The 22454-nt window shown below is 40.2% G+C and overlaps 1 protein-coding gene across 1 annotated transcript; it reads left to right on the top strand.

Moving 5' to 3' along the window:
* Positions 1-9068: 9068 nt before the first annotated feature.
* On the top strand, positions 9069-20574 carry si:ch211-194m7.8 (olfactomedin). The gene is made up of 5 exons (XM_020509815.2): positions 9069-9700; positions 12190-12354; positions 13677-13895; positions 16438-16570; positions 19043-20574. Exons 1-5 carry the CDS (start codon positions 9605-9607, stop codon positions 19855-19857), a joined length of 1428 nt encoding a protein of 475 aa, XP_020365404.2. The 5' UTR covers positions 9069-9604; the 3' UTR covers positions 19858-20574.
* Positions 20575-22454: the final 1880 nt, after the last annotated feature.

Below are 22454 nucleotides of genomic sequence, written 5' to 3'. Positions count from 1 at the left end.
CAACAGACGTTTTGGAATATACACTGACTATGTTCATGAAGCTCCACCTCCCATGAATTATTTTTATGATTCATGACTGGATGTGGTAGTCCTGCAGAGTTTTGATCTGATCCATTACTAATAGGCTTATTTTAGTCTATTCAGAGCATTTGATCTGTCCAAATACCTATAAGGGTTCTGAGTCCTTGTAAAGAAAAGGTCAATCAGATTGGTTCACAGTGTACTATTGTAATTTGTACTGTACAGGTGTTGGCTAATTTGTTTATCAAAGAAGGATGATTCAATTGTAAAACTGTGATCATTCAACTTTTGAACTGTGACAGACTTTACAAGATTGGTACATCCCAGCATACAGCAATGAGGTGTTTAATGAGGGATCTTAATTGAAGACATTCCAAGAGGGCTCTTGTGATGTGGTGATAATGTCCCATCTCTGAGCCAGGAAGCCCAGGTTGAAGTTCCACCCACTCCAGAGGTGTGTAAAGACATCCTTGAACATGTTGACTAGAAAATATCTCAAGGCATTCCAATGCACATCAGTTCCGAAGTTTTCCAGAGCTGTAACCTATAATACCAGGCAGATAGAATCATACACTAGTACAGCATGGAAACAAAATCTTCAGTCTAACTCATTCATGCTGACCAGATATCCTAAATTAATCAAGTATCATTTGCCAGCATTTAGCCCATATCTCTCTAAGTGCTTCCTATTCATGCACCCATCCAGATGACTTTTAAATGTTGTAATTGTACCAGCTTTCACCACTTCCTGTGGCAGCTCAATCCATACACGCACCACCCTCTGTGTGAAATCTTTCCCCTCTCACCTCAAAACTATATCCTCTAGTTTTGGACTTCCCTACCCTGGGGAAAAGACCTTCACTACTCACCCTATTCATGCCCCTCATGATTTTATAAATTTCTATAAGGTCACCCCTCGGCCTCTGATCTTCCTGGGAAATTTGTCCCAGCCTATTCAACCTCTCCCTATAGCTCAAAGTCTAAAATCCTGGCAACATCCTTGTAAGTCTTTTCTGAACCCTTTCAAGTTTCACAATATCTTTCCTACAGCAGGGTGACAATGTTAAATGTTAATCCTCTATTAGGAAACACCTAGGCAAATATTATCCATTTTCATTAAGATATCACTAATATTGAACTCACTAGTTCAACAGCAATGTGTACCATCTATAAGATGCATAGCACCAGCTTTCCAAGGCTCCTTTGACAATATATCCTGAACCCATGACCTCTACAACCTATAGGAAAGGGTGAATCAGACATTTAGGAACACTGTGACCTGCAAGATCCCTTCTAAGCAGAACACCATCCTGCCTCGGAAATATACCACCATTCTTTTCCAGGCACTGGATACCAGATTAACTCCATTGCACAAAATCCTGGAACTTTCTCCATAACAGCCCTGTACGTCACATGGACTGTAGAAGCTCAAGAAAGCAGCTCAGCAGTACCTTTTCAAAGGCAATTAGGAATGGGCAATAAATGCTGGCCATGTCAGTGATACTCATATCGTGAACAAATAAAGACAATCCAACTAATAACCTAAATGAACAGAGCAATGCCTGTTCAATCTATCTTCAGGTGATGTGTAAGTACAGGAGCATCATAATATGCGAAGTAGGCATGATTTCATTATGTGGCAGTTCATCATTATTTGAAAGCTCACATTCAGTGAATGGTTCCCAGGGCAAGCTGTAGGAATACAAGCTGACTACATGGATAAAATATTGAGGAACATACAAATATAGGATGAAATAGAAATAATTTGGATTTATATAGCGCCTTCATAAGCTTAAGATTTCCCAAAGCACTACTTAGTAATTAAATATTTTTAGGATGCAGTCATTATTATAGTAGAAAGAAACAGAAGAGATCATTCATGCACAGCAAGCTCCCACAAGCTGGATAAAAGAATGCGGAGTTAGATAGATTTTGATAGACAATGGAGTAAAGGATTATGGGAGGGGCAGATGAAATAAATAATCAGGTAACCTATTTAATGATATTGTTAGGAATTAAATATAGGCCAGAGGTTCCCTGCTCTCCTTTGTTGGAGTGCAATATTTCACATCCGCCTAAGCAAGCAAATGGAGTCCCAGTTTAACAGCTAAAGCAAAAGAAGGCACTTCCAACAGTGGAGCACTCCCTCAATTGTGTAGGATTTAGAGTTCAATTCTCTGCAATGGAACCTAACCTACATCCTTAGTGGTTAGCACTGCTGTCTCAAGCGTCAGCAACCTGGGTTCGATTCCACCCTTGGACGACCGTCTGTGTGAAGTTTGCACATTCTCCCCGTGTCTGTGTGGGTTTCTTCCAGGTGCTCCAGTTTTCTCCCACAGTCCAAAGATGTGCAGGCTAGGTGGATTGGCCATGCTAAATTGCCCATAATGTTCAGGGATGTGTAGATTAGGTGGGTTATAGAGGAATGGGTCTGGGTGGGATGCTCTGAGGGTCAGTGTGGACTTGTTGGACTGAAGGGCCTGTTTCCACACTGTAGGGATTCTATGATTCTATGAAGTGTTCTCCACTGAGCCAACACTGACATCTACAACATTGCTCTTGCATGAGGTTGGAATTTTACCAAGTATCAAAAATTCCTCACTCTAGGCTTGGCAGGCAGGAAAAAAAAAAATCACAGTCTCACATGTTGCAAAACTCTGTTTCTGAAAAGAACAAGAAGCAGCAGGACAAAGAGGAACACAGTGTTTCAAGAAAGATGATGAACATGAGATAGAAATGAGGAAGCAGGGGCCAAGTGGTGCCAGAAAGACTGTGATCATTTTCTGTGGACTTTATCCCTACAAACCCACAGAAATGACACAATTAAAGTCAAATATTGGCCCACAAAACACCCATCTTGTATTTTAACCTGCTCTTCTGAGCAAGCATCAAGACTACCTGCTTTCAGCCAGCAGGGTCCTTCATTAATTATGAAAATTAGAGTCCATGACTATAATTTTAACTGACCATCCAAGTAGGGGAAGTTGCTGTGGCTTGGGGTTAACACTGTTCTTGCCATCATCAGGAAGTTTATGAAGTTCATCTGGAACTCTACCACCATTTTTTTTGCTCTATATCACTATCCTCCCTGTTAACATTCCTCACTTGGAACGATAATCCTCCCCAAACTCCAACAGTTTTCCTAATCTATCTTTGAATGTTCCAAACTTCATTAGGAACTCACTCTGCTCTGTGTACCACCGTGTCTACTCTTCTGCCTCTGGCTTAACTCACATTTTTACCTATCTCCACTGCACCATCAGTGATGGAGCCTTCAACATCAATGGCCTGCAATTTATTCTCAAATCTATTTGCTTTATTTCACTTCTATGTACCATCAATAAATGCTTGCAAATCCACCTCTTAATCAGTTAACTTTCTGAACTACAGTCCCAATTCTTGGTTTGTAACCTGACACTAGTTAATAAGTTGAAGTTACATTAAGAATTATGCATGTCATTGTTGGTCATGTGTGAAATTTCTGAAAATTAAAGAGCTCTTCTCATTCATCTCCCTTCTTTATATATTTCTCTTGCATACCACATTTCTTCTGCCTTCTTCTGACTACTGTATGTCCAACCTCAACCTATACTATTCCTCTTCTAGGACTCTTGCTGTAATGCTACTCTATAGTTCCTTCTCCATAGCCTCCCTTTTTTATTTCTCTTCCTCTATCTCTCATTCTTAACTTCATTTTTTGTAATACCCTTCTTAATAACTTAATCCTTTTCTTTCTTTCCTTAAATCTTTTGCTTTAGCTACCTTCATTATTTTCTCATCACCATTCAGCCTGTTAAATACATATTTATACAGTGCATCTTCTTGATATCTCTCATTCTTTAATGCCATAGCATTTACATTGCATATTTTGTGGGATTAAACATCTCAAAGTAATTGGACCTAGTTATGAGAGGTAAATGACGATGGTTGTTAGTATGTGAAATTTTCTTTCTCAGAAGGCAGTGGAGGCTTGGTTATTGAAGAAAAGAAAGTGGAGTTAGATAGATTTTGATCGACAATGGAGGGGTAGACAGGAAAGTGGAGTGGAGAGCATATCCTGATCAGCCATGACTAGGCTCAAAGAACCAAGTGGTCCACTCTTGCTCCTAAGACCTATCTGAATGAAATGGAACAGCTAGGTTGGTGAAGGCTCTCAAAGGTCATGACACATGCAAAGATTTAGAAAGCAATTTAGAATGCAGAGATATGATTAAGGCAGGCTCTGGCACTTACAGGAGAATGGAGGTGAATGCGCAATGAACTAGGTGTTGTCATTAACAGAAAATAACTGTTTATTGTAACATACAACTTTAAGAAATGGCAGAGAAAGGAAAGGAATTCTAACTCACTACTATGCAACTTAAACTATACCCCTTCTAAAAAGCCAAACACACACATACTCAATCACTATAAAGACAGAGTTTGATACAGATACTGTGGGAGTAAAAGAATATTGATGGTGTATACAAAACTCCAAAGATCAGAAGACGAGATTTTAAGGTGGATTAAAGTGTTTCACGCAATTCCTCTTGATTTTTAGCACTGATGACACACTGTTGTTGATATGGTGATGGTTGTACTTCACTTTGATAGTTGATCTGGCAGATCTTGGATTTTCCTTTTTAGAATTCTTTCTGTTTAGTTTTCTTGATTTTTATGTCTTTATCCCCCAATTTGAAGGAAGAGAGAGGGAGAGACAGATGCTTTCAGTTTGCAGGCTCTGGATTTTTCAACTGTCCTTACACTTAAAGCTTTGTAACACTCTACAGCTCAACGAATTAGAAGACAGTTGTCAGAAAAACTTTCCTTAACTGAAACAACTCCCAATGCTGCTCAATCTCAAATTCTCTACCTCACTGCTTCAAAATACAATATTGTCTGACGCATCTAAAAATGTGCAGCACTTGATTTCCAATTTTCAGAACTCTCCTCATATTTCAGCTATTTCAGTTCAATTTCCATTTCAGATTATAGTCCCAAAAATATAAAATATATGGTCTCTTAATATGCCTCCACCCTTAATGAAACACCATTTTTAAATACATTTTGTAACAAGATAATCATAACACATGTACAAACAACACAAGAAAATTTATTCATTCACTCCTATTCATCCATTATGCATAATTTAAACTATTTCTATTGACTCCATCTATATCTCCTGTTGCTTCAGGAAAGCAACCAACATAATCAAAGTCTCCTCCCACCTGGTTATACCCTCTTTCATCTTTTTCCGTCAGGCACAAGGTATAAAAATTTGAATACACATACGAACAGACTCAAGAACAGCTTCTTCCCCTCTGTGATCAGTCTTTTGAATGGACCTCTCAAATGTTAATGCTGATCTCTCTCTCTCTGCCACTAAACACTATATTCTGCGGCTGTAGCGCTGTTTTCTACACTCCGTTCTGTCACCCTGATGCACTTTGTATGGTATGATCTGCCTGTACAGCATGCAAAACAACACTTTTCACTGTATCTCAGTACATGTGACAACAATGAATCAAACTGAAACTCCACTATTGGACTCACAATATTAACTTTGTTCACTCTTCCCACAGAGGCTGCGTGACCCATTGAGTTTCTCCAGTACCCTGTTTTTATTTCAGATCTCTAGAGTCCACAATACTTTGCTTTTACTGAAACAAATTCTTGTCATTTACTTCTCATTCTTTAACTATTTCAGCACAATCACATTCTTGATAAATGCATCAGCTTTTATATTATCTTTTCCAATAATGTTTGCATTAAAAGGCCGAATCAATAAATCCAACAAAATATTTTGTATTTTGAATCTAACATTACTCTACAAAAGCTAGTAGATTTTGGCCACTATTCATCTTTCTTTGCAACCATGATGGACATAGGCTTCAAAATTTTGAAAAGTCAATATTAATCCAAAATTTTCTTTTCCACTGTAGAGTATTTCTTCTGATATTTGTTTAAACTCTTAGAAAAGTACCCCACCATTTGTTTTCTTCCCAAATCATTATCTTGCAATAAGACTGCACCCACCCCAAAGTCATTAGCATCAATTTTCACTTTAAAAGATTTCCTAAGATCAGTGGTAGCCAATTATTAGGATTGCCTTCAACTTCTCGAAGGTTGCACATGGTATTAAAAGGTACAGCCATTATGCTGATGTTATGTACAAGTTTCCAATAAAATCCACGTGCCCAGAAATCTCATAGTTTCCAATTTTGTTTTAGGAAAGGGGAATTCTATCAGAACCTTCACCGCTGCTGTTTTTGACAAATTTGCTCTTGCCTCACAATGTGCACTAGGCAAGTAACCATTGCTTCTGCAAGTTCACTCTTGGCATGATATATTAACTAAATAAGCTAACTATAATTACTAAATATGTCTTGTAATTGCTTTACATGTTCTTCCCTGATGTCACTGTATAATGTGACATCATCTAAATACACTGCACAGCTTGGCATTTTAGCTATGACTTGATTCATAAGGCTTTGGAAGGTAGCTGGAGCAGTTTTACACCTGAATGGCTTGACTTAAGATTGATATTGATCATATGCAGTAATAAAGGCTGATATCTCATTAGCTTGTGTATTTGTCTGCATTTTTTCAATATATTGACCTTCGAAAGAAATGAAGGATTGCCATCTCAATCAAATCAGTTCTCTAATGAGGAAATGGGAAAGAATCTATTTTTATTACTGCAATTATAACCTTTGCAAAATCTATTCAAACCATCCAGTTTAGGAACCAACACCACTCATGAATTTCAACTGCTGTAGCTAGATTCATTCAGGTGATTTTCTAGCAGATATTGAATCTCCATTATGCCCTGAGCTTTTTTTATGGAATTAATCAAAATGGATGTTGTTTTATCAATACTAATTCCCCTACATCCACATCAGGCCTGGCTAACATGAACATTCAAGGAGATCTGTGTAACCTATCTTACTGTTGTCCTTCCTCTAAGTATGAAGAGACCTTGCCTACCTGTCCCAGTATTTCAGTATTAGCTAGTCAAATTGCAGGAGGTTTGTTTTGTGAGTTGTTTACCATTCCTTCTGCCTTACTCTTACTGTCTGTGTCATCCTCTACTCCTCTTATAACTTCACAAACTTACTCTTTCTTATCTTCTTCCTGACAATGATATCACTTCAACATGTTCACGTGACATAAATGATTGTTCTTCCTGCACTAAGGACTATCTACCAGATGAGTCACTTTACTAGCCTTCCGAATTATCATGTGTGAATCACTGAATCTTCATTTCAGATGCTCAGCTTGTAAAGTTAGTAACACTAACACTTTGTATCCTGTTTGAAACATTTCAGATTTTGCATATTTGTCTGTACATTCTTTCATTGTGGCCTGTAAAGTTCTTAAATGTTCCTGTGTTATTTTGCATGTTCCTGTAATTCTGTCTAGAAAGATGGACACATTATTCAACCTTGAAGATTTATCTTTTTGCCTTAAAAAATCTCCTTAATTAATTTCAATAGACCTTCTATTTCATGGTCACAGATCAAATGAACTAAACTCAGTAGATTTATCCGGTGAATGTCTAGAAGGAAATAGGAAGAAACCTCATCCTTTGAATCCTGTGAATATTCTTGATAATATCTTTGATTTGAGAACCTGATGGTATCTCCCATAAAGCTCCGTCTGTTGGTGGATGATAGTGGTGGACTTCAACTGTTTCATACTCACATTGCTAATTTGCTAAATATGTCCTGAAAATGTTAGACATAAAATTAGGACCTTGATCTGATTGTATTTCAATTGATAGTCCATAATGAGTTTAAAAACCAGGCAGGAAAACACAACGGCGCTTCATCGGAGGCTGCACTGATAATGTTACCCAGCGGGGTAATGAAATGTCAGTGGAACAACAAACCAGCTCGGCAAGCCAACCAACCACAACACCCACGACCCGAGCTATAAATCTACTCCAAAACGTTAATGAGTAAAAAGCTGGGTTAATTGTTCTATTATTACTTAGAATTGTGCAGCACTTGATTTCCAAGTTGCAAAATTCTCAAGTTACATCAGCTCCATAGCAGCTCAACTTCCATCCAAAAAAAAAGTGGTCTCATACAGTAGAGATCTGGACAAATATAGTCTACATCTGTGTCCAATTTGTATAGGCTGAGCAGAGGAGGTTGCTGAATAGGCCATTGGAGAAGTACAAGGTGAAGGTATATTCTATAACTCCAACAGCAGTGAGAGTATCATAGAGTCATAGAGAAGTACAGCATGGAAACAGACCCTTTGATCCAAATTGTTCATGCTGACCAGATGTCCTAAACTGATCTAGTCCTATTTGCTGGTATTTGGCCCGTATCCCTCTAAACCCTTCCAAATCATCCAAATGCCTTTTAAATGTTGTTATTGTACTAGCCTCCATCACTTCCTCTGGCAGCTCATTCCACATACACACCACCCTCTGTGTGAAAAAGTTGGACCTTTGGTCCCTTTTACATCTTTCCCCTCTCACCTTAAAACTATACCCTCTAGCTTTGGACTTCCCCTTTCCTGGGGAAATGATCTTAGCTATTCAACCAATCCATGCCCCTCATGACTCATTGGCCTCTCTGACAATTAGATGTAGGTTTGGAACTCAACTCAGCATCAAATAGAACAACTTGAATGAGGAGCAAAGACAGGAGATAGAATCAATAGTGAGAGTGGAAGGTTTCTGCAGACGTTGAACAGGATGGTTTCACTCTTATCAATTTTGAACTTGAGGAACTTCAGTCTCAGCCATGGCTTGTTGAAAATCAGAGCCATTGAGGATTGTGGTGGTGAGTTAAGGCTGGATCCCATACATATGGAACTGGAGCATTTGGAACTGGAGCTCATACCTATCAATACAGAAACTGAAAAACAGCACGGCAGTGGAAGAAAAAAGCACTAAGAATGGGATTTTGGGATAGGCTACAGGTGCCCATACAGCCTCTGGCGTCCGGAAGAAGACTATACCATGAAGATGATTATGGAAGAGGCACTGAAGTGGAAAGGAAAATTACGTCAAATGTTTGGCAGCTCATTTTAATACTTTCTCTGCAAATTTCCGGATAGGGGTTGTTTCCTGCTCATCTGCTCTGTCTTTGTATCTCCTCTCTCTTCTCCGTCAACTCTTTAGTTACATAATCCTTACCCCATTATTTCCATGGCTCTTTTCTGCATGTACAATTTGTACTTCTTTTTCTAGCTCTACCCTCCTCTCTTTCTGATCCACTCACTACTTGCCCTTCCTTTACTTTTCCTCTCCCTATTTCTCCTTTGTCTTGATCCCACTCAGTCTCCACTCTTGCATTTCTTTCCTCTTTCTCCCTACCATCACCCCCTTTTATACTTGTTTGCTTTCTTGTGTCTTTTCGCATTTAATCTCCTTCCCTTCTCAAGTTGTTCCTCATGCACTCTCTCCAATTCTCTTGTCCTGTCCTCGGTCCTGATTATTTATCCCTCCTTTAGTTTTACTCTCCAGGCTCTTCCTTTTAATTCCGTCCTTTAGATCCCTTCTCATTCCTCTCTACATCGCCCCCCTCCCTCCTCAATGTCTCCTCCCCTTTGTTTCCTGCCTTCCCCTCTGCCCTTTTTTAAATAAATGCCTCCATCAATTGGGAGGTCGATTCTCAGGATGGCTGCGAGTTCTCTGACTTTTGCCGTGATCTTTGTGACTGCCAGCGCCCTCCTTTTTGCTGTGAGTACTACTGTGTCACAACGAGTCCTGGCTCGCTCGTTTGTCGCAAATAACGCGTTTCAGCTCCTGGGGCACGTTATCCCTATTCCTCGACACTCTCTGTTCTCTTCAGTCATTTCCCTCTCCTCCTTTCCCTTCTCTCCCCTGAACCCACTCATTATTTGTCCGGTTACAGTTAAAACAATATTGTTGATTTACTAAGTATAAACCGAAAGAACTGCTGTAAATCAGGAACAAAAGCTGAAGCTGCTGGAAAAGCTCAGCAGGTCTGGCAGCATCCGTGAAGAAAAAAAATCAGAGTTAAAGTTTCGGGTCCGGTGACCCTTTCTCAGAAGTTAACTTTTTTTTCTTCACGATGCTGCCGGAGCTGCTGAGCTTTTCCAGCAACTTCTGTTGTTGATTTACTGTTGAATTTGCCCCTCCAGGGGCTCAGGAGGACTTGTGGCTGCCTTTCCCATTTATTGAGGCGGTGACTGTGCTGGAGGGTGCCAACGAAGGACAGAGGAATTCACCAAATAGAAACAGGACAGGTTGGGGCCAGGGGCGGTGGCTGCTTGCCCCGCAGGTTGCTGAGTTGGGTTGATCCCATCCAGGCCAGACCCGCTCCCTTTGGTGTATCCGCAATGTTACGCGCAATCGCCCTGTGGAAGAGTCAGTCACAGTTCCGTACAAAGAAGGGAAACAGGCTTTCACTGGAGTGGAAACCCCCGCGGTTTGACCGTTACGAAGGGGACTGGAAAACATGAAGTTCGGACTGAGATTTCCCCGGTTATTGGTTTGCGACTTGCAGTGGAAGGAAATCTTCCTCAATCATAAACCAAACCAAAACGGAGTTCTTTGTACAGACGGCGTTCCCTTCACAGTCATCGGACGGAATCTCTTGCCTCATGCTTGTTTAGACACAAATTCTCGAAAAATAAACAACATAATCGCCTTTTTTTCTCTCTTGACTGGGGACAAAGGGAATGTATTCTGATCAGCGGGGGTGAGTCCTGGGATATCCTGAAAAGCGTTGGCAAATCTCAACAACAGTCAAGATATTTCAGATGGTTCAGGGGTTAGATAGCATACAGAAAAATTAGTATAAACAAGTGCTTGACAATACAAACTTAAACATTGCTAAAATAACACAAAGCCAGAGCCTTTCAACTTGTACTCGTCAAGACTGATGCAAGAGGCCAAATTTAGAAAGGAAACACAATTTGAGAAGCAAAAACAGAAATTGCTGGAAAACTTCAGCAGGTCTGGCAGCACGTGCAGAGAAAGAAGAGTTAACGTTTCGGCTCCAGTGACCCTTCTTTAGAACACTGGACCGGAAACATTAACTCTGCTTTCTCTGCACAAATGCTGCCGGACCTGCTGATTTTCAGATTTCTGAAGAAGGGTCCCAAGCCGAAACGTCAGCTTTCCCGCTTCTCTGATGCTTTCTGGCCTGCTGTATTCCTCCAGCTCCACACTGTGTTATCTCAGACTCCAGCATGGGCAGTTCTTACTATCTCGAGCTTCACCTGTTGTTTGAATTTTTGAGACACCTTCTCCTTTCAGCGTAATGTGAGGGAAATCAAGCTTCTTTCAGGTCCCATCGGTTTTCTAATAACATTTACTGCAAATTCATGTCTACTGGTCGCTATACTTGTTGAGATTAGTGTGATTTGACATACTACAAGATCATCCTCGTTGGCAACCTCGTGAATAGGGCCCCAGTTATCTGCTCACAATGTAAGCTTGAAGTTGAGAGAGAGCATATTAAACCTTGTATATTAATGCCTGATCAAACCATCATATATATTGCTATATGTAGTGCAAAATCACGAAGGTGCCTATGATGCAATGTTTGGCCCTGATTGTTGTCCAGTCTGCCTCAGATTACCTTGAAAAGGGAAGTGTCTCTTTGTGGATCCGTTCTTCTCCCAACATCTCATCCATGGAGGTGCTACTAAAGTGAGGTACACGCTTGAATACCTGGACTCTTCTGCCAGTTCCTTGTGGTATGTTCCCAACTCCAAAATCCAACAAAGTGCAGGGTTGGATAGTCCCTTTAATTGCTGCAGTTGAAATCATCTCTTGCAGGTTATTATCACACCTACTCATGCTAATTGTTCAGGAAACCTGGAAATTATACTGTAATGCTGTGGCTGCATTGAACAGCCACTGGCGGCTGATGCTCAGCAATGGCTTCCAAGTTTTCAAAAACTACCAGAATCCCAACCACCATCACTCACAGCATGTTGCAAAGTTAAAATCCAGGCAATTTTATACTTTAGGCAGACTGTCAATATCTAATGGGATGTTTGGTTCAAACAACCAATTGCTTACTTCATAAAGCCATGATTTGAATTTAACCTTATGATTTTTATCAATACCTCTGTGAAAATGGCAACTCTATGGGACTAGGTTTGGGTCTAACAGTGTCAGTTTAGGAGTTCACTGTGATGCTGTGGAGGAGATTCCAAGGACCTTATCTCAACTAATGGCCGTGTGTTTTGCAGGAAGCAGAATACCAATACCAGGAAGTTCATGGAGTCCTTCAGAATGGGAATCGATGTGTCTGCAAAATGCAATTTTCTGCATGGGAATTTCCGGTAGAAAGATTTGGACAGTTACAAGATCTGTCACAGAATTGCACCAAATCTCTAGAAGAGAGAAAATTAGAGGTGAGCAAATGTAAACACAGACAGCAGCAGCACACACAGTCCAACAGCATGTCACACAGAAGGTGCAATACAGGCTCTGAAATCTGTCCACAAGTGCAATCGAAATATTGGCATTCATAAAGACGAGGTGACACAGATTCTGAAACTCATTCACACAGAGAAGAAAATAAAGACATTGACTCCTATTCACCCGGATGCCCATTAACTCATCTATTGTCCAACAGCTCCTAATATATCCAAAAGAAAGATTTGCATTTATATAGCACCTTTCATGACTGTAGGATATCTCAAAACACTACAATCAATGAAGTACATTTTAAGCGTGATTGTTACAATAAAGGAAACTGTGCCAATTTATGCACAGCAAACTCTCCCAAATAAAATGTGATAAAAGACCAGATAATCTGTTGGTTGATATTGGTTGAAGAATAAATAAAGTGTAGGATACAAAACCAGGAGCACGTTATGCTTCTTCAAAAAGTGGCAAAGGATTTTTTATTTCACCAGACAGGACACAAGGATCTTTGTTTTTCAGGTGAATGATGACACATGAATTGCCTGGGGTATGCTTAATTATAAACTGGCTATCCTTATTTATTGTTCAGTGGATATCTATTAGTATATTTTTCATGATCTTTTAGTAATAGTCAGAGATTGCACTCTCCTGTATCAATTTCAAAACTTAGACTCAGACATCAGGTTTTTGGGCTCTCTTCAGGAAACCAGTCTTTCCCTGGAAGTTCACTGGTTGGTTGAATTGCAATGGAGCATCAAGAATGGGTGAGTTGGTAATTGGGCAAGCTCACTACTTCGGATGATACTGAGCAAAAGTGCCAGAAAGACGCAGCTTCAATTGACCTGATGATGGCACGTTAACTAACAGACAAATTTAAGAGATAGTTTCCGTTTCTGATTGCTGTGCACTGACTTCTCTTCCATTGGGAAGGTGTGTAGGTAGGCACAAGTTCAGCTGTGAAATATACCCTAATCAAATAACTCAGTCTAGGTTCATGGAGGAGAAGGCTAGGTGGATAACAAAGTGTTGCTTTCAGAGTTTCAAAAAATTCAAAAATTTTCTGAAGAAGGGTCCAGACCCGAAACATCAGCTTTCCTGCTCCTCTGATGCTCCTCGGCCTGCTGTGTTCATCCAGCTCAACACCTTGTAATCTCAGATTCTCCAGCATCGGCAGTCCCCACTATCTCTGAATCAATAGATGCTGTAATGTTTCTAACTCATTCCCTTCTAGCTCCTCTCATAAGGACTGGATTTGATCATTTATTTATCATGGTTTTTTTTCTCTCACGATATTGAAAATTTCAAGGCAACTTTTGTTGAGTCCAAGATTCCAGAGTTCCAGAAAGAGTTATTGAACCTATCTGCTCAGCTGCAGCAGTATGAAGCAATGTACAAACAGCAACTGTATCAACCACTCAACTTTTGGAGCCTCCGCCGGGACCTGAAACAACTCAGCTCAGACATTGCAAAGGCGCAGAGTGTTCCTTCATCAACCACCAACTTACTTCGCAAGATCTTCACCGAGGTGAGATAAATTGAGATTTGTTTTAAGTATTTGTAATAAAATTGTATCATCTGTGTACTGTGATCACAGGATTTAGTATTTGGTTGAAACTTTGGCTCTGATTTCAGCGCCCATTTTTCCTCGTCAGCAGGAGTATTGCATGGGAGTTGATCAAATTAGGTTGAAGTCCACTTATCAGCCTGAAGTCTCTCTATTCCCATTTGGTGCCATTTAACCTTTGCTAATTTTAAGTTGATCAAGTTTTCCACTGCAGGTAAATAGAGGAATGCTTTAGGTTCAAATGTGCAGCCTACTGTCGTTATTCGTGTTGCATCCTGATTTTAACAGTCAGGTGGTTGCGCATGTTTTGTGGAATTGATAGAAGAGCAATAGAGGAGGTGTTGACTTCCTACCTCTGATTTTACCTTTTCCTCTCTATTGGTTGCTGGAAGCCCTTGGACAGCACCGAGGTTCTGAGAAACCTTCCTTTGACTCCCTGGCATCCTAACAATCACACTCAAGGAGCTTGATACCACCCAGCAGCCTGTTTGATTGGTGCTGCACTTATCACCTTCAACGTTCACTCTCACTGCCACAAAGCACAATGGCAGCAGTATGTACCATCTACAAACTGCATTGCAGTAACTCACAAAGGTTCATTTGACAGCACCTTCCTAACCTGCAATCTCATTTAGAAGGTCAATGGCAGAAAATACGTTGGAACACCCACTACCTGCAAGTTCCCCTCAAAGCCATGAACCATCTTAACATAGAAGTATATGGCTGATCTCCCAATGCTGCCAGTCAAAAATGCTGAACACCTCCCTAACAGCATTATGGTCGCAACTTTACCTCATGGACGGTAGTTATTCAAGAAGGTCACTCAGCACCAACTTCTTAAGGGCAATTAGGGGTGGGCACTCAATGTTGGCCTAGCCAGTCACACCCATGTCTGTGAAATAATAAAAGGAAGTCCAATTTTCTGTTGACCCAAATGTCAGTCTGCCAGTTTTAAGAGGTGGACAATGCTGGAATATTTCAATGTAACAAAATCATTAAAATGGCCTCAACCTCCCACTGAGATCTCCGGGATGGTATTCCATTCAACTATCCTGACCACATCTCCCAGTAAAAGTCAAAACCTAAAAATCTGGAAATGCCGGCATATAACTGACCTCCCACTTAGTTACTCCTTCCAGGCCTCACAGTCTGTAGATGTTTACTTAGCTACAAAAAAAAAGTGCTGTTACTAACCAGCAAATTATAACCTTCAGGAAATTCCACATGGCGATCAGGCCTTTTTTTAAGGCTGTGATTCACAAAGAGCCCAATTACACTACAATCCATAGGTAATTCACCACACTCTGGTTCTAGAAGTAAACTATAATTGCATGAGAACCTGGCGTTGAAGCCTAACTGAACATTGAAGCAAAATAGTGTGTCAAACCCTCTGGGCAATGGAAATCTCACTCAACTTGATCTTATAATTAGCTTCAAACTTAATTCAATTTCTGCATTTTGCACTGGTGTGAAATAAGTTTTCATGACATTCTAAAATAACATGCTTCCTCTCATAAGCTGTCACTTTAGGGTATTATGCCAAACAGTTACATGATATATTCCCCTTTTCCTTCTGTTGCTCCCACTTGGAACTGTTGGTGTGGTTAAAGCTGTAACTAGCCAATGAAGCAGGACAGCTATTGTGAACAAGTGACCACTTCATTTGTATGCATGTAATATTTTTGATTAACACTGCTAAAAACACCCTGAACTTCAATATCAATCACTTCAATGTTAGTATTTTAGTTAATTTTAACCTAGCTCAATCATTTGAGCTACTTCATTCAACACGTGAGGTTAAATGCTTGCTTCTTTCTCTCGGATCTCATAGCAGTGAGTTACTGACTTCATGTTAATTATTCTTCAGCAGCCCCTATTTTGAGTTTTCCACTTGTAGCTTTCATTAATGAAATAAAACCAACAGAAAGACAAAAGGGATAGAAAATCAACTGCTTCCAAGTATTGGCATATTAAATGTATCTATTTTTTCAATGATGCTAGCTGGTGAAGCCAGACTGGAATGCCATCGTTACAGTCCATTTATCATAGTTATGTGTTTTGCATTTCCCAATGCCATCTAAAGTGTAATGGAGACTGTCTTTCAAGAGAGAGAGAGAGTCATCAGCCAACTTTTTGAAAGTGCCTTACTGCCTGCTCCTCCTGCCTCAATGTAGAGTTCAGGCCATTACATAAAACAATAAGAGTTTTTTCCTCCTTGAATTGCATTTCAGAGCCATTCTCCTAATCAACTGCCTGTTATCACATCCTCTTATTGCTTCTGAGATCCAACCTCCTTTTTCAGCTTGTCCATTCTTTCTCCTCCTAATCTTTGTTTCCATCTCATAAACAGGCTGTCAAATACCCCAAAATAAACAGATTGCCCATAATGCTCAATAATAAGCAGGCTGTCCACCACCCTAACAATAAACAGACCTCCAATTATCCCAAATAGATTATTTATATCTCACGTCAGGCCATGTAATGAATTACATTTGTGATCCAGATGCTTGATGCCCGCCTCAGTGTGAAAAATCTACAGCAATATGACAAGCACAATCTACTGTCCATGAAAGACCACTTGAAGAAAATGAAGAACCGCTTGCAGAGTTTCTCCGTCTATGGCAATGTACCCATTGGTAAGGTTACATATTATTAGTTTCATATATTAGTTACAAAGACTACATCTTAATGGCAACCATATTATTTTGAGACGACATGTCCATCCTGGGCTGCCTGCATTGCCACAATGATGCCACCCGAAAGGAGCAGCATCTCATATTTCGCTTGGGAACCCTGCAGCACAAGGGTATCAATGTGGACTTCACCAGCTTCAAAATCTCCCCTCCCCCGACCGCATCCCAAAACCAGCCCAGCTCGTCCCCACCTCCCTAACCATTCCTCCCACCTCAAGCCCCACCCCCATCTCCTACCCACTAACCTCATCCCGCCTCCTTGACCTGTCCATCCTCCCTGGACCGACCTATCCCCTCCTTAACTCCCCACCTACATTCACCTTTACTGGCTCCGACCCCGCCTCTTTGACCTGTCTGTCTCCTCTCCACCTATCTTCTCCTTTATCCATCTTCTATCCGCCTCCCCCTCTCTCCCTATTTATTTCAGAATCCCCTTCCTCTCCCCCATTTCTGAAGAAGGGTCTAGACCTGAAACGTCAGCTTTCCTGCTCCTTTGATGCTGCTTGGCCTGGTGTTCATCCAGCTCTACACCATGTTATCTCAGATTCTCCAGCATCGGCAGTTCCTACTATCTCTCTGAAGTTTTTAATAGACAGGTTTATATAAATGATGGGAAGCTTACTTTATAAAATAATATTCAAGTTCAAAAGACATTGCAAGAAATATCACTGACTGATAGTGACAAACCTTAATTCCTTGCCTTTATTGAATTAGCTGAGCCCTGCAAGGGTTGTAATGAAGCCACTGTAATTGCGTTTACCTAAGATGGACAATGAAACATCCTAAGACTGACTGTCCAGATAATCCTGAAGTGCATGAAAAAACATGAAAATGGACATTTTCCGGTGACAGGACTGGGTTCACCCCTTCCCATCTCTATAACATTCTCCAGTTCTAAAACCTGATTCGTATTCAGAGTTCCTCCAAGGTTGGGCTCAGATGCATCACTGACTTGCTTTACTGCAGTGTTGTCAGCCAATATTTAGCTACCTAGATCCTTGACATGGAGTTCCTTCTCTTGAACTTTCCACTCTATCCACCTCTCTCCCTTCTTTCAAGACACTATTTTAAACAGCTTGACCAAACTGGTAATCTCCTGATCTAAGACTATTTTTTTCCTTTGGCTTGAGTCCTTGTCTGAATATACTCCTGTGAAATGCCCCAAAACGTTTCACTTCACGTTCTTGTTGCTGACTATATATCCTGTCGTCACCCAATCTCTATATTCACACATGGAAAATATCCAGTTCAGGATGATACTTAATATTGTTCATTTATGCTGAATTTTGAGTGACCAGAACAAATGAGCTGACTCCTAACATTTATGCTATTTAGTCAGACCAGCTCTTAAGGAGTTGTGGTTAATGGCAACTCAGCAATGTTGTGAATCAGCGTGAGGCAATCTTTTAAAAGGTAACTTCAAAAGTTTTTCTTCATGCAACCACTTGACTTTTCATTGCACCTCCCCTACCTATGCCATACTATGTCACTCTGTGATCATTCACCCACTATCCACTATATAGAAGCAATGGAGACATATGGTTTTACGACAGTGTGTTAACAAAATGTTTTAACAGAACAGTTAATCATTGACAACATTCCAACATGTTAAAAAAAATCTCCATTTCACTACAATAGAAGTGTCAATCATCCAGATCCTCTAAAGAATCGATAACTGAAACTGTAAACACTTGAAACCCCTTAACTTGGTGTAAATAAGTGCTGCGATATTGATAGCAGAGGTCAGAGAGCCAAATCTATTAATCAAGCAGAGGCGCAGGTTTAATCACAGATGTCTAGGCAAACTTTCGACGTTTCCAGGGTGGCTGGTTTGACTGCAGTTCACATCCCTCCACAAAATGAAAATCTCATCCTTGTGGATATATTATTCAAAGCTAAGTGGGCCAAGCTTGCAATTATCTTACCTCCTATGTAAATAGTGTCAGTGAGATATAATCCACAAGTCATTATAAAAGGTACTCATTCCAGCACAAGTATAATGCAAATGTCCTTCACAAGGTTACAAGCACAGGCCTGAATTAAAATATTTTTAGGCTCTTATTCACGAAGAATTAACTCTGGTTAGTATGGGAGTGACCTGAAAATGATGGAAGCAGTGGAGGTGAAGTTTAAATCTGATGGAAATGATAGGAATAAGGGTCAGGTTAGATGGGAAGTCTCGGCATGGGATTGAAACTGAGGAAAAGATGGGGCCATGTTAAGTAGGAAATAATAAGAGTGTTGGCAGTGTGACTAATCAGAATGAGGTTTCATGATTTGAGCATGTTAGGAATAATGGAGTTGGTTTGAGATTGATTGGTATAACAGGAAGTTCTCTCTATTGTCTCTGATTAAAGAAGCATTTTTCAAAACAATTTTAAAAAATGCATCTATAATTAATTGTGTTTCTTCTAGGAAACTGTTCTGAAGGAATTTTACTCAACGTAAGCGAGCCAATAGTAGCACAACTCAATCCATACGGCACATCATACCATTATGGAGGCTGGGGTATGGACTCAAAGCCAGGAAGTCCGCAACTCTACTGGATCATGGCACTGCAGTCTTCCAACATTTATGGGAATTCAATCCGAACCTACACTTCTTACAAAAACTTCCTGACAGCAAAGTCCAACATTGATATTTCAGTGAAATCATCATTCACCACCACCAATGCGATTCAGGGTCCAGGGGTTGTGGTTTACAACAACTCTTTGTACTATAACTGTTATAAGTCGGGAGAAATGTGTAGGTTTGACATGGCGACAAAAGCCATCACAAATGTTCTCCTTCCTGATGCTGGTTATGAAAACAAGTTCCCTTACTGTTACTATGACTGCTACAGTCATAGTGATATGGATTTCTCAGTGGATGAAAATGGTCTTTGGGTCATTTATGCCACTGAAGAGAATTATGGCAATATCGTATTGAGTAAAATAGACAGCATTAGTTTGGCTGTTATGCAGACCTGGAAAACCAAGCTCTTTAAGAAAGCAGCAACCAATGCCTTTGTGATTTGTGGGGTGCTTTATGCCACCCGTTACATCAGTGAGACTGAAGAGGAGATATTTTATATGTATGATACAATCAATAATCAAGAGGCCCAAAATCTCAAAATCCGTTTTGTGAAATATTCTCCAAATGTGGCAAATATCCACTACAACCCAGCAGATAGGAGACTCTATATTTTTAATGGTGGCTACATGCTAGCATATGAGCTCCGTTTTTATTAAATGTTGCAAATTAGTTATTTATCTGTCACCACATTTAACAAAGTTAGGCTTTCAAATATGTTTACTATAACTGCATCCACTGTGTAAGAATAGCCAAGGATGCTTAACTTATAGTGCAAGAAATACTTCATTAGTAAACATTAAAAGTCTAGAAAAAAAGCATTAATGTTAAATAAACACATCATTTTGGTTAAAAATTAAGTAAAAAGTGTAGGAGTCATAAATTCACAACCCATTTGATATCTTCACTGATCATTAATATAATGATGGAAAAGCTTTGATTCGCAACTTTCAGAGAATGCTAGGATAAGGAAGAAGCCAACTTCTAGAATAATTTGCTTGCATTCTGAAATCTAATGTTTTCTCTTCAGATTCTAGTTTACCCACTCTTCAACAGTAGATGTTAAGGGAATGTGACATTGTGAAGCTTGATGTATGGATTCATTTATAAGATAATTGGATGCTGTAGTCAGCAAAGCAAAGTTGTACATGATTTTGCAATTTATGAGTCACTACACATGGAAACAAAATATTTACATGACTCGAGTTGCCTTGCTTGACTGTGCCTAATTGAGGTCTGTTAAAACTGGCCTAATGATATATGTTAACCAACGAAGTCCAACATGATGTATTGGAATGATCAGCATATCACGTAACCTGCATTGTTCCTCTTTGTGTAACTTCTTTTGCCTGAATAAATTGTTATATCTAACTGCACCTTCCACTCTAGCCTAACTTCATGATAGAAGAGGTTCATTCTTAAGGAAGAAGCTGGTAGTGGGAAAGAAGAAAAAGGTAGTCCTATATAGTGCTTGTCACCACCTCAGGATGTGATGATCTAAATTACTTCACAGGCAATTAAATACTTGGCACTTTGCACACAACAAGGTCACCAAACAGCAATTTGGTAGTGTCCAGACACACTGTTATTCAGTAATGTCACTAGAAGAACGCCCCTTCCCTTTTTCAAATTAGCACCATAGGTTATCTTATGTTCACACTGGGGTCTTGGTTGGCACTTTTGTAAAATGGCAGCACTGTCTCCATACTGCATCTTATCAGCCTAGATTTAAAACTCATGTATCTGGAGTGTAACTTGAACCAGTGACTTTCTGACTTAAGGAGGCAAGAGTGCTGCCAATTAAGTCACAGCTAAGGCCTGAGGAGGAGTAGGAGGAAGCCTCTTCTGTAATATTATGCAATACACAGAGCAATAGCTGAAATGGAAGTGGCCCAAGATGATTCTTGAAAAAAAAATTATAGAAAAGAAGTTGGAAATTCTTTGGAGCTACTGCTAGACTTTCTTTGCACCCTGGAAACCTGGCTGTGCCAAGTCTTTAACATATCTAGAGGTTTCCTCATTACCTCTCAAAGGGAGGAAACTTTGCACAATCTTTACTAAGCAAATGCTTGTTGGACAGACAACAGCAAGCAACTCCCTGAATTCCATCAGACACCAGTGGAACTAGGGGGCTGGTACACAGCAAGTTAATGGTTTTAAAAGGACCAGCATTAGATTAAATTTGATTTATTGTTGTCCAATGTACATAAGGACAGTAGAAAGTTTTGTTTTGTGTGAAGTACAGGCAGATCATAACATACAAGGACATACAGATCATAGGATGATTGAACAGAGTGAGGCATACAAAGTTATGGCTGCAAAAGCAAGATCAACATTAGATTTTAAATTTGAGAGGTCCAACCGACAGTCTAATAACAGCAGGAAAGAAACTGTTCTTCTGCTGGTATGTGTGTTTAAGCTTTTGTATCTTCTGGTTGACAGAAGAGGTTGAAAGAGATTACAACCCGGATAGGAGGGGTCTTTGATGATGTTAGCTGCCTTTCCGCGGCAATGAGAAGTATAGATGGAGTTAGTGGATAGGAGGTTGATTTCCGTGATGGTCTGGACTGTGTTAACAACTTTCTATAGTTTCTTGTGGTCCTGGGCAGAGCAGTTGCCCTACCAAACCTTGACGCATCCAGATAAAATGCTTCCTATGGTGCATCTGTAAAAGTTAGTGAGGGTCCTTATGGACACGCCGAATTTCCTATGCCTCCTGAGGAAGAAGAGGCTTTGTTGTGCCTTCTTGACTGCCACATCTATGTGGGTGGTCCAGGACAGATTGTTGGTTATTGTCACTCCTAGCATCATCATTGATGGTCCCTTGTTGACAAGAATAACTCTCCTTCACTCTCAGTGAGTCCACGGGTGGCTGTACAGACCGATGCGGCTACTACAGACTCTGTTACACTTGTGGCAGGTGATGGTTTTTTTAATTCATTTGTGGATTTGGGCATCGCTGGCTGGCCAGCATTTCTTGCCCATCCCTAGTTTCCTTTGAGAAGGTGTTGGTGAGCTGCCTTCTTGAACCGCTGCAGTCCTCCTGCTGTGGGTTGACCCACAATGCTATTAGGGAGGAAATTCCAGGATTTTGACCCAGTGACCCAAGTCAGGATGGTGAGTGACTTGGAGGGGAACCTGAAGGAGGTGGTGTTCCCATATATCTGCTGCCCTTGTCCTTCTAGATGGGAGTGGTTGTGGGTTTGGAAGGATCTTTGGTGAATTTCTGCAGTGCATCTTGTAGATAGTACACACT

This window comes from Rhincodon typus, chromosome 15 (assembly GCF_021869965.1).
Source record: "Rhincodon typus isolate 14 chromosome 15, sRhiTyp1.1, whole genome shotgun sequence".
Lineage (NCBI taxonomy): Eukaryota > Metazoa > Chordata > Chondrichthyes > Orectolobiformes > Rhincodontidae > Rhincodon > Rhincodon typus.
Note: the sequence above shows the minus strand (reverse complement) of the source record. Positions and strands in the feature narration are given on the sequence as shown.